At 43.8% G+C, this 24,539-nt stretch overlaps 1 protein-coding gene across 2 annotated transcripts in view; it reads right to left on the reverse strand.

The window, feature by feature from the left end:
• Positions 1–23,752, reverse strand: part of LOC139532252 (rho GTPase-activating protein 6-like) — a 95,976-nt gene extending 72,224 nt beyond the window's left edge. For both annotated transcript variants that reach the window (XM_071329635.1, XM_071329634.1), the window contains exon 1: positions 22,934–23,752. In XM_071329635.1, the coding sequence (XP_071185736.1) occupies positions 22,934–23,452 (519 nt within the window). In that variant the 5' untranslated portion in view covers positions 23,453–23,752. The remainder of the gene's footprint in view (positions 1–22,933) is intronic.
• Positions 23,753–24,539: the final 787 nt, after the last annotated feature.

Raw genomic sequence — 24,539 nt, forward strand, 5'->3', positions numbered from 1 at the left:
TGAGAACAACCCACTATATTATACTGAGAGCTGAGAACAACCCACTATATTATACTGAGAGCTGAGAACAACCCACTATATTATACTGAGAGCTGAGAACAACCCACTATATTATACTGAGAGCTGAGAACAACCCACTATATTATACTGAGAGCTGAGAACAACCCACTATATTATACTGAGAGCTGAGAACAACCCACTATATTATACTGAGAGCTGAGAACAACCCACTATATTATACTGAGAGCTGAGAACAACCCACTATATTATACTGAGAGCTGAGAACAACCCACTATATTATACTGAGAGCTGAGAACAACCCACTATATTATACTGAGAGCTGAGAACAACCCACTATATTATACTGAGAGCTGAGAACAACCCACTATATTATACTGAGAGCTGAGAACAACCCACTATATTATACTGAGAGCTGAGAACAACCCACTATATTATACTGAGAGCTGAGAACAACCCACTATATTATACTGAGAGCTGAGAACAACCCACTACTCTCCAAAAAACATACAGGACATATTTGGTGACTTTGCTAATAATACATTTCTACGATTTTTTTGTTTAACACATCAAAACCCTTATCTGTCGCACAACCGAGAAGCTCCAATTCTTTAGCGCTCCCGTCCTAAATATTTATGTTGGATTCTAAACACATGGTTCTGAGAACACGGTCTGCAAGCTGTAAAGACGGGGTCATTGTACGTGTTCGAAGAAGGACAGGGAGCAAGCAGAGAGAGGGCAAGCACAGAGTATATCGTTTTGGTTTCATGCCCTAATTGTCAAACATAACGTAGACTGGACCATGACATTGCTACCTCACCTCCTACACCACACTAGGCCACCGCAACACTAACACACACACCCACACACTCTCAAAGCCCCAAGAAACATTCGTTGAAACATGACGTTTCATCTTAGCCTACCAATAGTATAGTTTTGTTGTGTATGACCTCGTTCACCTGACCTTTGAAGCAAACACGACCATAATGGGTTATGCATTCTCTCACATCAGATGGTGAGGAATTCCACTACATATCATTTTATAGTATTTTACACGTCATACTGTATATCCATAGTATGAAGCATGTGGCATTAATGATGAGTGAACACAAACTACCACTGTTTATATAGTCTATTGGCAGTCGGCGTAAAACTACTGTAAACAATATTGAATTCATTGTTTGCAGCATTAGGTCCTAACTGTACTTTCCCAGACGTTCTGCAAACATTTACACTAACCCACGGAGGATTTGACAATTGAAACATCTACATTTTGGAGAACGGTTCTTAAGGTTTATCTCATGAATTGACTCTCCTTCCAAAAGTTTAGTTATGTGTTCCGTTTCTATTTGAGCTTCTGCAGGCAATTGTGGGAGAGAGAGGGATGAGGGAATGAGGGAGGGGGGGAAAAAGGTGGAGATTGAAAGATCCAACCCGGCTCCTCTGCCCTCCCTGGGAGCTCCGGAATGCGTCTGGAATCCTACCCAGACTCCCCCATGTGCCCCACCCCTCAGCTCCAGCCTCCCTCCATCTCAAACCAGCAGGCTCCATCCACTAGCACTGCAACAAAACACACCGAGGTGAGATCTTCAACTAACTACAGCACAAGAGATGGTTCAAACTGATGTGGATGTTACATTGTGTGTTGGAGGTGGTATTCTTGAGGTGGTATTCTTGAGGTGGTATTCTTGAGGTGGTATTCTTGAGAAGGTGGTATTCATGGTTCTTTAACGGACAGACACTACGGGGTTTATTTGCCAAAGGAGGTGGATATGCTTGTTCCTCACAACCAAATGTAACCCCTGTTCATTACAGCCTACAAACCTATACTGTAAGCTATGTGTATGAGCCTTTAATATTCTCTGAGTGTAAGCGGTCCACATTCTGGTTTATAGAACATGTAAAGATGCTGTAACCACTCTGGGACTAAATGCAGTATAGAGACATCTCAGAGGCTTTAGTCCAATACCGTTCTTCTGCATTACCCTACGTACTCACCCTCCTACAGACAGGGTCACAAGAAATGTTTACAACACTCCATGGTCACCATGGCAGCAGCCGTGAGACACGCAGGAGGAAGCAGAGAGGAGTGTGTGGGGAAATATCACCGTTGGGATTACGCAATAGCAAAGCCTATATCTGGCAAATTGTACAGTTATAGGTCCTACCATTGCTCGGCTATTGCAACATTCGATGACCTAACCACATACAAAATGTTACATTATTATCAGAAGGAGAATCAAATATTTTTGTTGGATGCAACACAATGAATATATATAGAAATATTTTGAAGAATTGCCCAACTGAGTACTGTCCTTTGATTTCACTCCTTAGTCTGCCCTTTTCACACTACCATAGTTCCTGGAACTGTACAGTATGGTTCGGGTTGGCATGATAGTGTGAAAAGGGTACTTCATTTTAGAACCATGTCCTTTAACCCTCCATCTATTGAGTCAGAGTGGATGGTCAACCTAGAGGACAGTGGTCACTCACTGGTCAGTCAGTTTCCCTGAGTCTTAATGCACCACAGGCCCTCGCCACGAGTGTCCTCTCAGTGAGAGGTTAGCAGAGTGTGTCCAGCTTCCAGCTGCTCTTGGCTCCGTAGGGGTGAGCCGACACAAAGTGAGAGAGTGAGAGAGAAAGTGAGGGAGAGAGGGAGGGAGGGAGGGAGGGAGGGAGGGAGGGAGGGAGGGAGGGAGGGAGGGAGGGAGGGAGGGAGGGAGGGAGGGAGGGAGGGAGGGAGGGAGGGAGGGACACTCCAGGGATAAGGTAGAGAGGTCTGTCTGCTCGGTTGCATGACGGGCCTGCCTGTTGTTATTACAGATACATGTGTATCCAATGACAACAGAAGTAAAAGTAGTGGTAACAGTATCATTTGCTAGTGGTGAAAGTAGAAGCAGTAGCATGAAAGTGGTAGTGGGTTAATATCAGCAGTTTCAACATGGTAGAGGTGGCTTGCAGATGAGCATACAGTAGCAGGCTGATGAGGTTATTAAGTTATAGAAACTTGGATGGACAGCCCCTTGAGAGAAGAATGTTGGGCTGCTGGTTGGTAGCAGTGTTGGCCAGTAGAGGACATATTCTAGTTACTCTGCTGCTGTATTACAATGAAACAGTGTTGGCTACACAGTGACAATGACAAACCCACATGCTACTAATCTACGGAGTACAGGTTTAACCCAAATGTGCTGTGTCTGTCGGCAAACAGAAGAACAGGAGGTGAGAAGGGACAGTTTGTGTATGTGTGTGTGTGTGTGTGTGTGTGTGTGTGTGTGTGTGTGTGTGTGTGTGTGTGTGTGTGTGTGTGTGTGTGTGTGTGTGTGTGTGTGTGTGTGTGTGTGTGTGTGTGCCTGCCTGCCTGCCTGCCTGCCTGCCTGCCTGCCTGCCTGCCTGCCTGCCTGCCTGCCTGCCTGCCTGCCTGCCTGCCTGCCTGCCTGCCTGCCTGCCTGCCTGCCTGCCTGCCTGCCTGCCTGCCTGCCTGTCTGTCTATCTCCCTGTCTGTGGGTACAGCACAGTGTCTGATATGAAACCCACTGTCTTACATGGAAGCCATTGTCTCACACTGAACCTAGTAAGACAGTGCTTTGCTCCTCACACAACGGCAGCAGCAGTAAGTCATTTCAGAGCCTATTAAGTCTCCATTAGAGGGAAGCCCTCCCTGCTGGCTCAGCTAATATGACACAGGTGTGGCTCCAGACAACCACAGCTCTCAAACAGGCCTCAGGCTGAGCAGCTCCTACCCAGGACTCCGTTTCCCACGCTACCCCTGGGCTTTGAGGCTTATAAACCGCCCTCCTCTCAGTTTAGGGCAAATTATGATTAATTCATTGCCTGACGACTCAAACTGAGTTCTTCCACTGTTCTATGTTCGCTCCATACTTCAGTCTGAGACTGCCATCGTTGAAGTCGTTTGTGGTGATGTCAAAATGAGGGGTGTTGTACAAAACAAAGTCATCTGCAATTGGGTCATTTCTAACCAATCAGAGTATCAAAGCCAATGACACATTTTCAAAATGCTGCTTTACCCACGTGTTATGGCTCTAGCCCAACCCATTGGTTTCTGGTGCCTATCAGAATGGTTAGAATGTGTTTGCGTTCTAGAAATCGCCTGGAAGGTACTCAGACCCAGACTCATTGCGGAGAATAAACTCATGTTTGGCCTAAGCAAGTTTGGGTAGCCAGGCAAATGAATTCAGCCTTCTGCAGCAAATTAGTAGGAGACGTCCATTTTTACGATCGTATTAAAGCTCAGACTAATGTCTTAATATAATGATCTAGACTCCTAGTTAAAGTGTTGGCTCCTCTTTGTTTTAGATTGACCACAAGAACCTCCCCTCTTTGTTTCAATAAGCCTCCCAAATGTATTTCCTTCATTCAAATTATCCAGAGACAATTAGGCTATTCTAAACTGAAATTCACCCATCATTTGGGCCTCTTAATGTAAATGACCCCATGGGGGTCTTGATTCAAATGACTCTGACTTTTGAATAACGAGAACTCAGCCTTAGCCCAGCCTCTTTTCCCTGTAGTAACACCCTCCTCTCCCTACTCCTTCCCTGCCTCGCCCTCCCTCTCCTCTCTCTACCCCTGAAGCCATCTGCCTCTCTCCCTAATAGTCCTCCATTGCCACGGCAGCTCGAGTTTTCCGAAAGGGCCCGAAAGAAAAATGCTTATTCCTGTAATGTCTCCATTCCAGCAGCAGACTGTTCTCGTCTGAGGGGTGTGGGTGTAGTGATACAACATGACAAAGGGATGTGGAAGCAGAGAGAGACAGGAGCAGCAGCATGGACAAAGCCAGTCAGACTAGGCACAGTAAAGTGGCCACTAAGGGGACTCTTTCAGTGTGTTTATTCTGCACACATTCCCACAGTGCACTGGGCTCTGGGTAGAATGATGACATTTTAGACTCTAGAGCAATCTATGGCTCTAGTCTTTTCTAAATCATAACAAGGGCATTTAAAGGTTTATCAAGCACTTGGCCAGGAGATGAGCACATCATCAAGTGTATCCAACTGCTAAAACACACACACACACACACACAGTCTTCACACACACACACACACACACACACACACACGCACACGCACACGCACACGCACACGCACACACACACACACACACACACACACACACACACACACACGCAGAACACTGAAGTGCGTCAGTGCTCTTCAGGCCCTGCTCTGGTATGACGAGGGTCTTTGCTCCCTTCCAAAACAGTGTGAGTGCAAGGGAGGAAGGGAGGGAGGGAGGGAGGGAGGAATAGACACAGGCGCTATGTTTACCTCTGTAACCAAGATAACAAAAGGACAGCTTCTTTCTGCCGTCTATTTAATTAGCTACTAACATGGAGACTGTGGTTATGTCCCAAATGGCAGCCGATTCCCTTTACAGTGCATTAAGGGGCCACAGGGCTCTTGTCAAAAGTAGTGCACTATATAGGGAATAGGGTGCCATTTGTGGCACATCCTGTGACTTAAGGAGGACACGCCATCTGAATAAAGAGAGATGAAAGGAGGAAAAGGAGATAAAAGGTTTGAGAGGAGGAGGAGGAGAGGGGAAAAGGTGGACAATGAAAGGGTGTTAGAATACAATGCAATACAGCAAGGTGACGTATCAATACATTATCCTAAGTAAAGCAACTAAATATTTCAAGCACCCATATTAGAATACATACAGGGTTCCAGACCATACCATGAAGAGTGTGCCATATCGCTTATTTTTCTATGTTGAAATAAGAATATAGCCCTCCATCAGTGTTAGTAAAACAACATACTGAAGGTTGTCGGTTTGTTACCTCAGCTACCCTGCTCTTCCTGTTTCAACTGACTCCCCCACCCCTCATTTGTGCAATAATAATAGTCACTCTCCTACAACGTCCTCCCATGTTACCTCTATTCACCCCTTGTGAACTCAACCCTAATCCTGGTGAACTCAACTCTAACCCTGGTGAACTCAACCCTAACCCTGGTGAACTCAGCCCTAACCCTGGTGAACTCAACTCTAACCCTGGTGAACTCAACCCTAACCCTGGTGAACTTGACCCTAACCCTGGTGAACTCAACCCTAACCCTAGTGAACTCAACCCTAACCCTGGTGAACTCAACCCTAACCCTAGTGAACTCAACCCTAACCCTGGTGAACTCAACCCTAACCCTGGTGAACTCAGCCCTAACCCTGGTGAACTCGACCCTAACCCTGGTGAACTCAACCCTAACCCTAGTGAACTCAACCCTAACCCTGGTGAACTCAACCCTAATCCTAGTGAACTCAACCCTAACCCTAGTGAACTCAACCCTAACCCTGGTGAACTCAACCCTAACCCTAGTGAACTCAACCCTAACCCTAGTGAACTCAACCCTAACCCTGGTGAACTCAGCCCTAACCCTGGTGAACTCGACCCTATGCTAGGGCTGGGAATTACCAAGGACCTAACAATATGATATTATCACGATACTTAGGTGCCGATAAGATATGCATTGTGATTCTCACGATTATATATGTATGGCGATTCAAAACTGTGATTTTATTGCGATTCGATATTCCAAACATATTGCTCACCATGTCTGCTGCAAAGGGACAAGAGAGTTTTTTTTATCAGTCATGAAAATAGAAGCGCTGAAAATGAATTGGCTCCCTATTTAAAAATAAAATGGAGAACAAGCTATGAGGGGAAAATACTGACGTTTTGGTGCAGCTACAGCAAATAGGGCAATAATAATATTGCAATATTGTCAAAAAGATACAATATATCATCAAAAATAATATCCCGATAGGTAACTGTAGCGATCTTTTCCCCCATCACGACCCTACACTGCTCTCACATCTGGAGGCCAGGATACACACCCCATTTATACACACACATTATCTCACTCACTCACTCACTCACTCACACACACACACACACACACACACACACACACACACACACACACACACACACACACACACACACACACACACACACACACACACACACACACACACACACACACACACACACACACACACACACGTCACAGCACCAGGCTTCTGGGAAGGGACCCAGCAGTAGGGTAAGGGATCCATGCCTGGATATGATGTCTAAACCCTCTGAGTAACTCGTTAGTACTTTATTCTCTGGCCACAGTATTACCATAGTTCACACTCTTCAACAATAATATTATGTTGTAACAGCATGATCATTTATAGGGGTTACGATCCAATGAGTCATTACCACCACCAAGTTAGAGCAGGGAGAAATATTCATGGCAGGTTAGCCAGAGGAGGGGAGGGCGGGCAGCTGGGTACCACTGTAACCACAGGCCACCCGGGAGCTCAGCTCATTCACACTGACTGTGTTTTGCTGGGTTGTACCAAATGTCATTGCAGCTGTAGACTCAGCACTCAGTTCAGCAAGCTTTGAGTGAGGCTGTAACAGGGGATGGGGAAAGTCAGTAGCACCCCTGTCTGGTTAACACAGCAACCTACACCTCCGATTTCTCAACATTTCATTTTGTTTCTTGCACTCTGGATGTGCTCCAGTCAAACTCCCAACTCAGCCACATTGAAATGAATACCACTAGGTGGAGTTAAAGGGTTGCGTTGCCAAATGAGAGAAAAGACACTCCTTTCAGACGCAGTGTCACAGAGGAGCACTCCAGAAGAGACTATCTGGGATCGGTTAATCAATTATTGTAGAGGGATAATCTCCTCGAATGCATTTTTGTGTGACAGGGCATACACACACACTATAACGAGGTGTTCTTTTCCTGTCCTACTCACATAGCCTCCAGTGTGTACTGGCCGGCGACATTAGGCAGACACACATATACACACACAACTCTACAAAGAAACACCTAGTGTATATTGATACCAACTGCACCACTACCATGTTCACATGGACATGTACTATGTAGTTGGCACACACACACACACTAAGCCCATCGCCCTGTTTCTCAAACGTAGGCCGTCCGGAGAGCAACAAAATAGTCGAAAGCTATTTTCCTCTTGCCTCATGTTTTGTTATGCTTCCTTGTTGTCTGACAGAGTTTAGGGTGAAAGGTCTTCTGGTTAGAGAGTCTGTTTGGCCTACATCTGAGGCGCCATATTTACACAACCATTACTATTTTTTCTGGGAGGCCTTCAGGTCAGACTTAAATTAGAAAACCCAAGCAAATACGTGCCTCTTATTTTTAAAATCCCAAACACTTTTGCACATTTCAGTTTCACATCGGACGCCATCTTGCTTGGACGCCACTACTGTTGGATGTTTGAGTAGCAATCACATAACGATTAGGCTACGATAGCTACAATAGCTACTACAATACTTTGTCATGGTCTCTAATGACAATCCTACTAGTTATTTAAATTATAAACTGGGTAGTTCGAGCCCTGAATGCTGATTGGCTGATAGCCATGGTATAACAGACCATATACCACGGGTATGACAAAACACTTATTTTTACTGCTCTAATTACGTTGATAACCAGTTTATAATAGCAATAAGGCACCACGGGAGTTTGTGGTATATGGCCAATATACCACGGCTAAGGGCTGTATCCAGGCACTCCGCATTGCGTCGTGCTTAAGAACTTGGCCGTGATATATTGGCCATATACCACACCCCCTCGTGCCTTATTGCTTAATTATTTCTAAGACCAAGTCTGTACAACAGCAGATAAACCTGTCTCCTCTGAACTCTGCCGGCCATGGGGAGTGAAGGGGGAACACACTGATAAGGTCCTCTCTCTCTCTCAGGAGCGATAGAGTTAGCTACACTGTAGCCTAGCTGAGTGTCACGCCCTGACCTTAGAGATCCTTTTTATGTCTCTATTTTGGTTTGGTCAGGGCGTGAGTTGGGGTGGGCATTCTATGTCTGGTGTTCTATGTTTTCTTTTCTGTGTGTTTGGCAGGGTATGGTTCTCAATCAGAGGCAGCTGTCTATCGTTGTCTCTGATTGAGAACCATACTTAGGTAGCCTTTTTTCCACCTGTGTGTTGTGGGTAGTTGTTTTCTGTTTTGTGTCTGCACCAGACAGGACTGTTTCGTTTCGTTCACTCTCTGTTGTTTTTGTTGTTTCAGTGTTCAGTTTATTTACTAAATTATAATGAACACTTACTACGCTGCATTTTGGTCACCTTCTTTCCAGGACGATCGTTACACTGAGTAATGTCTTGTTAGTTCACTAGCTCTGCAACGTCCCTGTGTTTAAATGTGGAGCTTCTTCAGCTGCTGGGCTCTGCCTGTCTGACACATAAGTTCACAGAGTTTCTATCTCCCATCATTGCTTAGGATGGATATGCCTACAAGAACGACAAGTTAGTCAGGCTCTGTGATCTGTTCAGGTAGGATATATGGGTGCAATGATTTCTGGGGTCTAGCTATATGTTGTCATACAGGGGTTGCTGTTAGCTTGTTTTGGATTGTACTGGTAGCAGTGGGGTGAATTTAACTGGATAGAGCTTGTCAGTTAGCCGGACTATTTGATTTAATAAAACTGCCTCATGGTTGATGAGTAAGGCGGACTCTGATATTTCTCGACCCACAACTACGGATTGTTTGTGAGCTTCGTCCATGTGATTAGGTGCAGTGAAGAACGCTACGATACGGAGGAGGAGGAAGGCCCAGCCTAGTTGGCTGCCACGGAAACCAGAGGTCAGGTCACAGCACTGAGCAGACAGAACGGAGAGAGGGAGAAGAGAGAGAGAGAGAGAGACACTCCAGGGGTGAGGTAGAGAGGTCTGTGGTCTCGGTTGCATGACGGGCCTGCCTGTTGTTATTACAGATACATGTGTATCCAATGACAACAGAAGTAAAAGTAGTGGTAACAGTATCATTTGCTAGTGGTGAAAGTAGAAGCAGTAGCATGAAAGTGGTAGTGGGTTAATATCAGCAGTTTCAACATGGTAGAGTTAGCATGCAGATGAGCATACAGTAGCAGGCTGATGAGTTTAGACAGGGTTCCTCACTTGGGCCTCATGCCTCCCCACGCTGATTTACCCCTCTTTTGACCCGAGTCAATCAGAGAGCTGTCTAGGACAGAACATTGGATTCTATGTTCACTTGGATAAGAACGCACTGAACCATATCACAGGCTGCCTGTGGAGTTTGTTTAGCTATGAATTGATGCCCAACTCAGACATCTGAATATGGAATCCGCGACATGACAATGTTGCTAGGCATAACTGTCACTTATTCCGGAAAGCTCATTCTGCGGACTTGATTGAGTGTCAACATGATCCTATATCGATATAGGATTAAACTGAAGCCACTGTATCCACCTGTCTACATCAATCACAACACCAATCAAATGGTAAATTCAAAACGACCCATATTTATCTTTCTAACAGTGAGCCAAGGCTCCTATAGACATGACTGAATGGAGGGGACCTAGTAGTTCTATAGCATAAACGTCCGCATGCCATTCAGACTACTGTGTGTTTCTGACACCACTGCCTTGGTTATTCTAGGTAACAACAGGCCTGGGAAAGCAGGGTGAAAAAAATAGAGCAGAAATAGCTGGAATTTAGCTGAGTGTGAAGCCAGAGGATTGGGAATTGTGGGCAGTCACCCTTTTTCGACAGGGTCCCATGCATCAATGGACTGGAATTCCAAACAACTCTTCCACCCTTCTCTGAGGCTGAAGCTAGTAAGAAGCCGTGGACGAGTGAGGCGGAAGCTAGGAAGCAACCAAGGACGAGTGTTGCCATGGGTCCAGGAAGCAGCCATGGACGAGCTTCATTCCCTCATCTACTATGAAAGTGTACAGGAAAAAAATGGAATGATTCGGACACGTAATACATAACCTACTGCACCCAAGAACACTTTTTCTTTCTTCTTGTTAGGAATGACTGTATTAGGAATTATTGTATCTCAAAAAGTTAAGCACAAAATATGAAATTCTTGGATGTGGGAGTGGTAATCCCGTCCAAAAAGTGATTTCTTTCTTCTCCCTCATAGTGATACTGAGTCTCGGTACGAACGGCATGCGAACGGAAACTAGATGCCAAACTTCATGTTCTGGAAAAACATGCACAAATCATTTCTGCTTATGCTGATCTTATCTCACTTGAGCAGAACTGTACCAATGTTGAGAGTTCTAACACAGACAAATCCTAGATGGAAATGAAAGCACAAGGTAAATTAAGACTTTATAGTTGTGATAATTTGCTGATGACACTTGTTTTCAGGCTTCTCTCTCCAAGTAAGATAGAATTCACATCGCAAATAAATTCACATATAAAAAGCAATTTGAAACAGTATGTGAATCCCAACCACCAGTAGACTACAGTGAAATGGAAACTTACTATCCAACAGAAGTAGACCTGGCCTCTAAAACACTTCCTTCCTTCAGGCTCATTCTCTAGTAGAGACAGGAAATGAAAACGGCTCGACTTCCTCGGCCTGATAGTCTACAGGTCCTGCTGGCAGAAGGGCCGGCCCGTACGGCCCTCCATTACAGATGAACAGAGGCACAGAGAAACAGCAGAACTTCTAAACTAGTCTCCAGGTGGCATGCAAGATGGTAATAGCCGTAGAGCAAAATACGTGAGTCTAACTCTCCAAGCTTTGTGATCTTGAGCAAGTGTGTAGGTAGTCTATAAGGTGTTCTACTGAACAGCCACAAACATGGTAAACAGTGATATTGACTTGAGGGGAATGGAGGGCCTCTTCCACAGCCAGTCCCACGCCGGTTCCCCTTTATAACTCACAATCAACTTGAAATTTGGTGCACGTGAACGAGCGTCTTGTCCCACCCACGTGGTCCCGTGTGGCTCAGTTGGTAGAGCATGGCGCTTGCAACGCCAGGGTTGTGGGTTCATTCCCCACGGGGGGACCAGGATGAATATGTATGAACTTTCCAATTTGTAAGTCGCTCTGGATAAGAGCGTCTGCTAAATGACTTAAATGTAAATGTAACACCCATAGTTGCCTATAGATAGTCAGTGAAACGTCCCTAATTAATATTCATCCATACTGACTGCATGACAACAATGACCGCACATCCTCACAGAAAGACTAAAAAAAGAACGTTATTGTAGGGGAGGTTGAAGCAATAAAAAAATATATTGTTTGGTGAACACAGTGTGAGCATTACAAATGCCAAAAAGGCGTTAGAGTGGCAGCATGTGGCGGACGCTGTGAATGCTGCTGGCTCAGAAGGTCGGACCCCCTCAGAAATAAAAAAGTGGTCCGACAAAGTGGAGGCCAAAAGGCGCATAGCCTTACACAGACAAAGTGTTTGTGTCACCGGCGGGGAAAAGGGGATACCGGAGCTCAACCCCCTTGACTTGCCGGTATTATAGGGGAATCCCTCCTGAGTGGAGTAGTGATGGAGGTGGAGGGGGACACGGACATGCAAGACGCACCGGATGACCCAGGTATGTAATTAGTATTCCCTCGTTTGAAAAGAGTAAACCAAATGCATTCAAGTTGTGTTTAAACATTTATTTCCATAAACAATTGTGACATGTTCTATTGTTTTTAGTCACTGCGTGTTCCAGCGGGGTCGGTGGTGCTGCAGCTGAGCAGGAGCTGAGTGCGCCCTGCCCCGGCGTCTCCACTGCACCTCGTGCGTCACAACCCTCCGGCGGCCGTGTCCTCACAGATGCAGTCTGCAAACGCAAAGAGACACCATCGACACTATTAACGAGGTTGCCAAGGAGTTGAAGTGGGACAGGCACGGCTTGGTTTCTGCGGGTGCTTCTCTGTAATGCTGGGCCCACTACAGCACAGAGATCCAAGAGAACAGCTCTTGGTAATCGGAACCGGCTCATAAGCCACTCCTCATCATTGTCCAGTAAATCTTGCTGGTCTCCGAAAATCGCTCTCTCCGAATTCTTCCATTCGCCAAATCTTCCAACAGTGCCAAAGCAGCCATTGTGCGTCATTACGCATTGTAATCGCATGCCATTTTATACCCACCCATTTGATCGTCGAAGCTACCCAATTGCGTAACACCTTCAGGTGTGGTAATTACCCTGATTGTAACTGACAATGACAGGGTAATTATCACATTGACAGTTCTGCGCAACGAACATATATAAAATATATGGAACTGTGCACTCATATCTGCCCGACTGAGGCATCGAAAACGGCATCAGTTTAACGTAAGTTGTCCTACTGTTCACCTTATTATTTATGAGAATAACTGTCATAACATGCAAGTATTGTTTAATAATTACAGATCCAATGAAATATGATTCCCGATTAAACTGTATAACATATTTGAGGGGTTATTTTTTCGCCGTTTGTATTTATTATCCTAAATCATGTTTTTTTGTGGCCGTTTTTGCGTGCACTCCAGGGAACTCTTCATATATAATACGCGAGAAGTAATATTTCGATTTATTTTACCCACTGGCATCAATTTCAAAGCGTTTCTCGAGTTTCATCCTTCTGCCACCGGAGTCGCAGTTTCTCGTTTCTCCAGTTTAAGTGCGTAGGTATGGGTCAAAGTGTCCGTGGAGGACCGCACATTCTCCCGTCAAGTTTGTTTTTTATAAATCCCAAAGTTTGCTTAGCAAGTGGCATACGCCTTCTTTTATGCCTACGCAACGTTTATAAATGAGGCCCCAGTTCTGTTGGAAATCTATCACTTGTGAATTTCTCCATGTGAAGATGTAGCCTTTGTATATCAGATTGCCACAGTTTATATTCAACAAAATTAATAAATACATTGGATTCATAAACCCAATGCCTAGTACAAACACTCATATCGGAGGAGTGTGAGGGTTTGAAATGGCTTAAATCATATACATGCTTTTCCCATGACTGACCACATTAATGTGTGTGTCCTTGTAGGAGAGACTTAATTGGCAACAGACACTGAGATTTGGCAACGAAACGAATGTTTACTTTACATGTGGTTCTATTTCAGTAGATACCCCTTTTTCTCAAAGGGGAGAACCCTTTCCATATAGACAAATAATAAACCAAAACCATGCCCTAAAATCCCATTTGTTTGGTGAAATGACTGCTAATAAACAGTATACATTTCCCCCTACAGTTGTGAAACATAGCACCCAAAAAAACGTTTTAAAGCACTGAAAATCGTACAAAAATCCAGCATTCGATATTACAAACTAACAAAATGATCACCCTCAGCCAGATCGTATTTGTCATGGAACCCTTTGTGGCATCTTACTCCTGTGTTTGAACAAACCCACAGTTTGGAATGTTTTCCTCTCCTGACAGGGAGATCAGATGAAGGCTACTTTCCTTTCTCCAAGCTGCAAAACATCATCCTAGTATGAGATGTGTGATGTGATTTTCTACTGCATAAACATTCCACTGTTTCTCTCACAAAGACAGCAGGAGCACTTCACTCTGTGTATCTCCTGAGGGAGCCATCTTGAGATAATGCAGAAGCCAAAAGTCAATAGCCTAGTGGTGATGGTGGGCTAGCAGTACTTGTATAGCCTGGCCCCAGATCTGTTTGTGCTGTCTTGTCATAGGAGAAGAGTCATAAGAGCACAGAGATCTGGGACCAGGCTAGTAGTTGTAGGAATGGTGTGTCAATGTGTCTCCTGATAAACCAACAAATAGTCCCCTTCATACACAAATCCAATAACATGCTATTTTTGCTTCTAGGATTTTCTTTGTCTTAGGGTCCACTTTTTCAGTCAGATAGCATCTGTAATTGATTGATAAATCATAGAGATATGAAATGCAAGCAACAACTCTAAAAAACAATCTGACCTAGATAGCATGGTGTCGGTCGACAATAACAACTACCACAACGAATTACATTCTGCGTGAAATTACATTAGAACTCTAGCGGCAGCAGATTCGCAGACGCAAATCCACAGTTGATTTCCCCAAGGAGACGTGTGTGAGAGGAAAAAATGCGAACCAGCTATTTCTGCTGGTGTAGCGTGCAGACGCACTGTCTTCTTTCTACAGTTAGCTTCATCATTTGATTGAAGTCCGGCCAGGGAACAAGAATTGTCAGATGACATTCACTGAGACTTATTTTCGAGCTAAAACAGAGCTGCGATTCAACACTGCGGGAAAAAGCGAAGTGGGCAAAGGGATGGCAGGTTGAACCAATCCAGACGCTACTACACACACTCTGAAAAACATTCCGGAGATGTCTCTGTCAAGGTCGTCACCCTCCGACGCATCTTTAAAAACTGTGTGTGTGCGTGTGTGTGCGTGCGTGCCTGTGTGTGCGTGCGTGTGCGCATGTGCAGAGTGTAAGGTGGGGTAGCTTTTAGGCAAGATGGAATTGAAATCAAAACCCTTTCCTAAAAGATCCCAGTGTGATCCATCACAATGTGGTATCAATCAACTGGACTCGCCTAAACAGCACTATAGCCTGAAGACAGACCTCACGATGACTATACTGACGAGACACACTCAGCAAACGTCCAGTACAGTATATCTACCTAACCTTCTTTGAACACATGCATCCAGTAAGGCCTGCAGTCTGCGGTCTTTGAACAGGTACAGGAAGTTAGGCCTGCAGTCTGCAGTCTTTGAACAGGTGCGGGCAGTTATCAATGGTCTTTGAACACATGGTCTTGATTGTTTTGACTGGAGGTCTTCTCTAGGTCACTTGACTGAAGAATGTACCTCTGGGTGTCTGTCTCTGTCTATGCCAGCTAGACTAGAACACGTGCATTATACAGTGAAACTGTCTTTAGCAGCACTGAGCATCAACCAACCTGTAGCTCAGAGGAGTTTTCCTTATTCAATCTTACACTAACAGTGATTGCACAAACTTAACCGCACCCCTAACCCTAACCTTAAACAATTGGGATTACATGTCTAAACTTAACCTGTCACATTTCTCGCTTAAATAAACCATTCACATTTGTTTCTGCCCTCGAGGCAGAGCTGCCATCAGAACAAGATTGAATAAGGACAACTGCAATCTGCCATCCTGTATATCAGAATACTCTGTTATCCTACTGTGACCTTGGGAAGAAACCATTAGGTAACTGCAGCTAAATGGACCAAAAGGTTGCCAGTATAAATCACAAGTAAGGAGGGAAGGGGTAACGACGTGGTGCCAGTTTGTGAATACCTCTTTGAGATAACGTCTAGTAACTAAATTAATACATACTTATCCTAAATGAGTATGATGTGGACATATCAGTGAAATGCACATGCTCCAACCAGAACTATATGAAGAGTTTCATACCAAAATGCTATATGGTAATTTTTCTGAACTGTTGGTAAATTAGGTTTTACAGGCACTGGGATTCTCTGCCTCAAACCCTATTACAGGGGCTGAGTCACTGGCTCACTGGTGCTCTTCCATGCCGTCCCTAGGAGGGGTGCGCCACTTGAGTGGGTTGAGTCACTGACGTGATCTTCCTATCCGGGTTGGCGCCCCCCCTCCTTGGATTCGTGCCGTGGGGGAGATCTCTGTGGGCTATACTCGGTCTTGTCTCAGGATGGTAAGTTGGTGGTTGAAGATATCCTCTAGTGGTGTGGGAGCTGGGCTTTGGCAAAGTGGGTGGGGTTATATCCTGCCTGTTTGGCCCTGTACGGGGGTATCGCCGGACGGGGCCACAGTGTCTCCCGACCCCTCCTGTCTCAGCCTCCAGTATTTATGCTGCAATAGTTTATGTGTCGGGGGCTAGGGTCAGTCTGTTATATCTAACATTGAGTGGCTGCTGCCAATGTACTGACTCAAATCTCTAGCCACTTTAACAATTAAAAATTGGAAATGTATCACTAGTCACTTTAAACAATGCCACTTTATATAATGTTTACATACCCTACAATACTCATCTCATATGTATATACTGTACTCTATACCATCTACTGCATCTTGACTATGCCGTTCAGCCATCACTCATCCATATATTTATATGTACATATTCTTATTCATTCCTTTACACTTGTGTGTATAAGGTAGTTGTTGTGAAATTGTTAGATTACTTGTTAGATATTACAGCATGGTCGGAACTAGAAGCACAAGCATTTCGCTACACTCGCATTAACATCTGCTAACCATGTGTATGTGACCAATAAAATTTGATTTGATTTGATTAGAGAATTTCTCCTGTCTTATCTGGTGTCCTGTGTGAATTTAAGTATTCTCTCTCTCTCTCTCTCTCTGAGGACCTGAGCCCTAGGACCATGTATCAGGACTACCTGGCCTGATGACTCCTTGCAGTCCCCAGTCCACCTGGTTGTGCTGCTGATCCAGTTTCAACTGTTCCGCCTGCGGCTATGGAACCCTGACCTGTTCACCAGACGTGCTACCTTGTCCCAGACCTGCTGTTTTCAACTCTCTAGAGGCAGCAGGAGCGGTAGAGATACTCTGAATGATCGGCTATGAAAAGCCAACTGACATTTACTCCTGAGATGCTGACCTGTTGCACCCTCTACAACCACTGTGATTATTATTATTTGACCCTGCTGGTCATCTATGACCATTTGAACATTTTGGCCATGTTCTGTTATAATCTCCGCCCGGCACAGCCAGAAGAGGACAGGCCACCCCTCATAGCCTGGTTCCTGTATAGGTTTCTTCCTAGGTTCCGGCCTTTCTAGGGAGTTTTTCCTAGCCATCGTGCTTCTACACCTGCATTGCTTGCTGTTCTGGGTTTTAGGCTGGGTTTCTGTACAGCACTTTGTGACATCAGCTGATGTAAGAAGGGTTTTATAAACACATTTGATTGAATTTGATTGTTATTTTTTAAAGAAATTATAAAAGAGATTGGTGTGGTTTTTTTCATGGCATGTGGTTGTTCATTGACAGACATGTACAGTATTTGGTTTCATTTCAAAGGGAGAAATAATCATATTTTTTTCAAAATGCTACATATCCGCATCACTCTCAGATAAATAAGTAGTGTTGCTATGTTTCACACAGTCAAATGTAACACATAAGACAAAAGAAATTGACATCAATATTTAAAATATACATCATTTTTGTCGTTGTTGATATATCATTAAATACAGTAATATGAGATGTTCTATTTAAAACATTTACATTTGACATTTTAGTCATTTAGCAGATGCTCTTATCCAGAGCGACTTACAGTAAGGGCATTTATCTTAAGATAGCTAGGTGAGACAACCACATATCACAGTCAAATATACAGGATACGAACATTCCACTCCAGCTAAACAATGGATATATAGCGTTTTGCCAACAACAAAAAAAAGATTCTTATACACATCTAAAATCTATGAATTGAACATTTGAGAACAGTAATATATTACACACACACGTGAAGGCACCCATTAGCAATAATTTCTGATGAAAAACACAAATGTGAAAAATAGGTGGATATAGCATATTGGAAATAAACTCTTCATATGCTATACTGTACAGAATGTGCATTAAATTAAGTAATATAGGCCTTGATGAGTCGCAGGGCTACTTAGCAACAGCGGAACATAAAGAGTAAACATACAGTATGTCCAGTAATGGACTTTTCTTGTTATAGCCTGACTGAAGCTTCAAACTGGCGTCTTTAGTAGAATGACTCAATAAGATAAACTAAGACACCCTAGCTACTGCTTTTCTCCTTCTCTTCCCCCTTTTTCTTCTTTCCACTCGTTCACTCTTAAACCATGAATATAAGTGATGTCCAAAAATAGTTCCTGAATGTAAACCTTCTTGTTCCTTCTCAAACGTCAACAAACTGGTTTCACTTCCTGTTCGTGGATCACATCGGAAAATAATAATGACTTTACTCTGAATCTCTAAGCTGAGCAGTTGGTCGAAATGTTCCATTCGGTATCTTGTGATTTCATTAGGCCTATCTGACACAGAATCAAATGCAGAATCAACACCCACTAATCAACACCCAACATCCACGAAGGGAATCCAAAGATAGACCGTCAAATGGCAAGATAAGCAAGCTACATAACTAAATATGATATGACAAAAACATGTTGGGAAAAATGGAAAACACTACAGCATGAATCCACTGTTGCGCTTGCCAGTGTCTGTAGGAATAGACTCGTGGGATACCACTACCGTATCTGAATAATGTGGAGAAGAAGAAGCAACCCTGCTTTATCTCAATGATACATCATGTATGCAGTGGTAGGATATCCAAAAACAGAGTTACGACCTTGTTAGTGTATAATATGATAGGACTTTGGAGTGATCCAAAAACCATCAATCCCAAACCACCGTTGCCACTTTCGGTTTGCAATTAATGTTCCCTGTACTCTCAATAGGTGCCCTTGTGGTTTTAGGCTGGGTTTCTGTATAAGCACTTTGCGACAACTGCTGATGTGAAAAGGGTTTGATAAATACATTTGATTGATTTATTGATTGATTGGTTGAATTTGGGATGGGAAATTACACACCCAAGGAGGCAACACCCAATTACACCCAGGTAGACGATTGATTGTAGACTTCAAAGGAGCCTTCTAGAGATATTAGATAGCAGATCAAACACACTTTCATCACCCTAACTGAATCAGAGACCCAAAATACTTTATATGTTACATCATATGCTGTTGATGTCAATTAGTTTAGAACCTCTGGTAATGATGAACTAACAGTCCTTTCCGTTGCCTTATACCTGACAAACCCAGTAAACCTGAAATGCTGGTTTTGGAAGTGAGTATTTTAAACAACGTGGCACCGTCATAAGATGCCACCTTTCCAACAAACTTCTGCCCTGCCCCGGTCAACTGTAAGTGCTGTTATTGTGAAGTAGAAATGTATTGGAGAAACAACGGCTCAGCCGCGAAGTGGCATGCCACACAAGCAGAACGGGACCACCGAGTGCTGATCGACACCATTGGACTCCGGAGCAGTGGAAACGCGTTCTCTGGAGTGATGAATCACGCTTCACCATCTGGAAGTCCGACGGACGAACCTGGGTTTGGCGGATGCCAGGAGAACGATACCTGCCCGATTGCATTGTGCCAACTGTAAAGTTTGTTGGAGGAAGAATAATGGTCTGGGGCTGTTTTTCATGGTTTGGGTTAGGCCCCTTAGTTCCAGTGAAGGGAAATATTAACGCTACAGCATACAATGACATTCTAGACAATGCTGTGTTGCCAACTTTGTGGCAACAGTTTGGGGAAGGCCCTTTCCTGTTCCAGCATGAAAATTCCCCCATGCACAAAGCGAAATCCATACAGAAATGATTTGTCGACATCGATGTGGAAGAACTTGAATGGCCTGCAAAGAGCCCTGACCTCAACCCCATCAAACACCTAATTGGAACGCCAAATGCGAGCCAGGCCTAATCGCCCAAAATCAGTTCCCGACCTCACTAATGCTCTTATGGCTGAATGGAAGCAGGTACCCGCAGCAATGTTCCAACATCTAGTGGAAAGCCTTCCCAGAAGAGTGGATGCTGTTATAGCAGCAAAGCGGGGACCAACTTCATATTAATGCCCATGATTTGGAATAAGATGTTCAACGGGCAGGTGTCCACTTACTTGTGTAGTGTAGCTTGAAGGGATAGGCTATGCTGCATCCTAGAGCATCAAAGTCACCCTAGTTTAACTGTCAGCACAAAAAGGGAATAATTTCTGTTGCCTCTGTTTAATGGATTTAAATATATATTTAATTCAATTATATTATATTCAATCACATTCAGGCTTGTTGGAAATTCCCACCATTCACACTGACTGAGTTTCCTGAATCATAGGCCTATGTCACATTCATTGCCCTGTTTGGGGAACAACAACATAATGGGGAGGGGTACGCAAATCGAGACAGCTCATTTTTTTTATGTGTCTGTCTTTGACCCCGTGACAGTTCAGTTCACACTCTTGAGAACCAACTCAGTGCCATCAAAACTCGTCGTCACGTGCTGCCAAAGCATTGCTACATGAGCTTAATTCCAGGGTTAATGCTAAGCGGGATCCTTGGGACGTCCCAACACTAACCCTAACCTTAACCCCTACATTTACCCTAGAGCTCTCCAACCCTGTTCCTGGAGAGCTATTGTCCTGTAGGTTTTCGCTCCAAAACCAGTTGTAACTAACCTGATTCAGCTTATCAACCAGCTAATTATTAGAATCAGGTGCGATATATTAGGGTTGGAGTGAAAACCTACAGGATGGCATCTCTCCAGGAAGAGGGTTGGAGAGCCCTGATTTACCCTAGCCTTAACCATAACCGCAGGAGTTTGGTGGAACCTTAATTGGGGAGGGTGGGCTCATTGTAATGGCTGGAGCGGAATCGGTGGAATGATATCAAATACATAAAATACATGGAAACCATGCTATTCCATTAACTCCTTTCCAGCCATTATTATGAGCCGTCCTCCCTAAATCGTTCTCCCTTACCTAACCATAACTTTAGCCCTTACCTTAACCATTTTAAATTTAAACTTCAGGTATGAGCGTCCCAAGGATCCCAGTTAGCAAGGGAGTCCACAAGAGATGAGGGAAAAACATCATTATACATTTCAACTAGACTGGAGCATGTGGACAGCTGCCAAATATGCGGCCAATAAAGCCGCTGCTAAAAATAAGTCCCAAGTATGTTTTTGTAAGGATTTCATTATGGGTCTGACTGCTGCACACACCCTGCAGACCCTGCTAAATGCAGGCTTAATTTGGAAGGCCTAATATTGCAGGCACTCTGTCCTTTATTAACTGAAAATATTAAACGAACAATCTCTAATTATTAAAAGACAAGAAATGGAAATAAAAACACATGTAGCCTTTAGGCCTACTCCGGACCGTTATACAGTGCCTTCAGAAAGTCTCCATACCCCTTAAATTGTTACACATTTTGTTGTGGTACAGCCTGAATTCAAAACGGATTAAATCTTCTTCTTTTTCTACCCATCTACACACAATAACACCATGATGACAAAGTGAAAACATGTCTTTAGACATTTTTGCACATTTATTGAAAATGAAATACAGAAATATCTAATTTACATAATTATTCACACCCCTGGGTCAATACATGTTAGAATCACCTTTGGCAGCGATTACAGCTGTGAGTCTTTCTGGGTAAGTCCAAGAGCTTTGCACACCTGGATTATACAATATTTGCACATTTATAATTGTTTTAATTCTTCAAGCTCTATCAAGTTGATTGTTGATCACTGCTAGACAGCCTTGCGGAGATTTTTAAGTCGATATATGTCAAAACTGTAACTAGGCCACTCAGGAACATTCAAGGTCGTCTTGGTAAGCAACTCCAGTGTATGTTTGGCCTTGTGTTTTAGGTTATTGACCTGATGAAAGGTACATTTATCTCCCAGTGTCTATTCCGTTTATTTTTATCCTAAAAAACTCCCTAGTCCTTGCCAATGACACGCATACCCATAACATGATGCGGACACCGCCATGCTTAAAAATTTGAAGAGTGGTACTCTTTGCCCCAAACATACACATTGCATTGCAGTTTTATTGTAGTGCCTTTTTGCAATCAGGATACATGTTTTGGAATATTTTTATTCTGTATTTGTATTTTGTATTTATTAGGGATCCCCATTAGCTGCTGCTCTTCCTGGGGTCCAAACACACCAACGCGCGCACCCACATTACATATACAACCAAATATGAAACAGTGAACTATGTTCGTACTGAATGAGCTAAAGATAAAACAGTAAATCATATAACATACCTACACCGCCACATATCCACAACACAAAACGTTTAATAATACCACTATACAACAATAGCACAATGTGTGCGTATGCATGTGTCTGTACCTTGCCATAACAAAGGTATTGAATACTTATTGACTCAAGACATTTCTGCTTTTCATTTTTAATTCATTGGTAAACATTTCTAAAAACCGAATTCGCGATATTTTGTGTAGGTCAGTGACACCAAATCTAAATGTAATCAATGTTAAATTCAGGCTGTAACACAACTAAATGCGAAAAAACGTCAAGGGGTGTAAATACTTTGTGAAGGCACTGTAAATCCTCAAAAACAAAAGTAGGTTGTCATTATGTCATTCCTCTTAAATACCATGAATACTTATATTTTTTATTGCGTGGAGTGCACGCGTCGTCATATTTACCTCCGACTTCCAAACGACATAGGCGTGAGAACTGGACTGTTGCTGCTTCTTCTGAAGCCATCTCCGCGGTGAGAATAATGTGTTCGTGCTCCCAGTTGGAGTGACGCTGGGGCTCCTCACCAGAAACGGTAAATCCCACGCGGTATTCCGCTTTGTGCCCCTCACAGACACGTCATAGTCAAAGGGAAAGTTTGATGTCGGGGAGAGGTCCAAGGGTGTGGAGGGACCAGATAAAGACGAAAGGGGTTGTTTCACCCTGAGATTTTTGGAACGGGGATCTAATTTCAACGCAACCGGGTGCTCAGGGGAGCTTGGCGAGGATGAAAACGCACCTGCCTCCTCAACGCGCAAACCCGGTAAACCCAAGCGGTCCCCATGGGTTCCATCTGTCTCTGTGCCACATTTCCTTATAATATCAGGGTCCAGGCTCCGAGTTTGTCGCAACTTCCTTTTGGAGATGGCTTTGGAGGCTGGAATGGAGCAGGAGAAGACGTTCAGTATTCCTTGTCCAGATGACATCGCTATCTCCCCTCTGCACAAACGTAGCAGCGTTTAAAAAAAAAAACTTTTCTCAAAAGTTTAGTTTGAGCGCCATAAAGAAACAAACCACGAGATACGTTCCATCAACATACTCTTACAGTGAACCCCTGGTCCACGTGTTTTTACGCTGTCATCGCCAGAATGCCTCGCTTCAGATAAAGCGAGGAAGATAGCGCGCAAATGTATCCAATTCTAGGTGCCGTTTTATTATGCATGCAGCTCAGCTCAGTCCCAAACTGTAGTCAGAGCGGACGGCAGGATGAGAGAAGTTTCGCAACTGATGACCCTCGCCGCCGCTCCTCTAATCCGTCCAATGCGCTCCTGTGGCCGTTAAGACTGCGCACTCATGTTGCTCCAATGAGCAAAACCAGTGCAGGTCTTTACCTGCATCTTTCAAGTTTGTATCTTACATTCATTGTATAGCCTACATATGTTGGGCCTATGTGATGTATAGGCTGATGATGTATATAGCTGCATAGCCTAACTTTCACTTTGTTGAAATAAAGCACCACTAAAGCTAGCCGATTGAGGACATGGCATAAAGGTTAATCATCGACCTAAAACCATAATCCATAAATGAGGATTAATCCTATAGTCTAGCCTATCCTACTATAATTCACATTTTTTTGCATTACATTGGGGCACACTTGTGTCCTACTCTCGCAAAATAAATATCATGGTCTGATTATCTTGCTCTCTGCATTTTCGCACCACAAGTTTCTCAGAAGTCGTGAGAAAGACTGTCAGGCACAATGTTGCTATATATGGGTTAGCTGCTATGCAGAACGTTTGGCCAGAAGGAGCTCAGACTTGGCGCTTTCTTCCAACTAAACTCTGCTGGTGTTTCCATTGTAAATGGACATTTCGATTGTGTCTTTTGAGAATCTCAGGGTTATAGGGTCATGGCTTCCTCTTTCTATAATTCTCTCAGCGTTCTCTCTCTCTCTCTCTCTCCCTCTCTCTCTCTCTCTCTCTCAATTCAATTCAAGGGGCTTTATTGGCATGGGAAACATATGTTATCATTGCCAAAGCAAGTGAAATAGATAATAAACAAAAGTGAAATTAA

Source organism: Salvelinus alpinus, chromosome 10, assembly GCF_045679555.1.
Source record: "Salvelinus alpinus chromosome 10, SLU_Salpinus.1, whole genome shotgun sequence".
Classification (NCBI taxonomy): domain Eukaryota; kingdom Metazoa; phylum Chordata; class Actinopteri; order Salmoniformes; family Salmonidae; genus Salvelinus; species Salvelinus alpinus.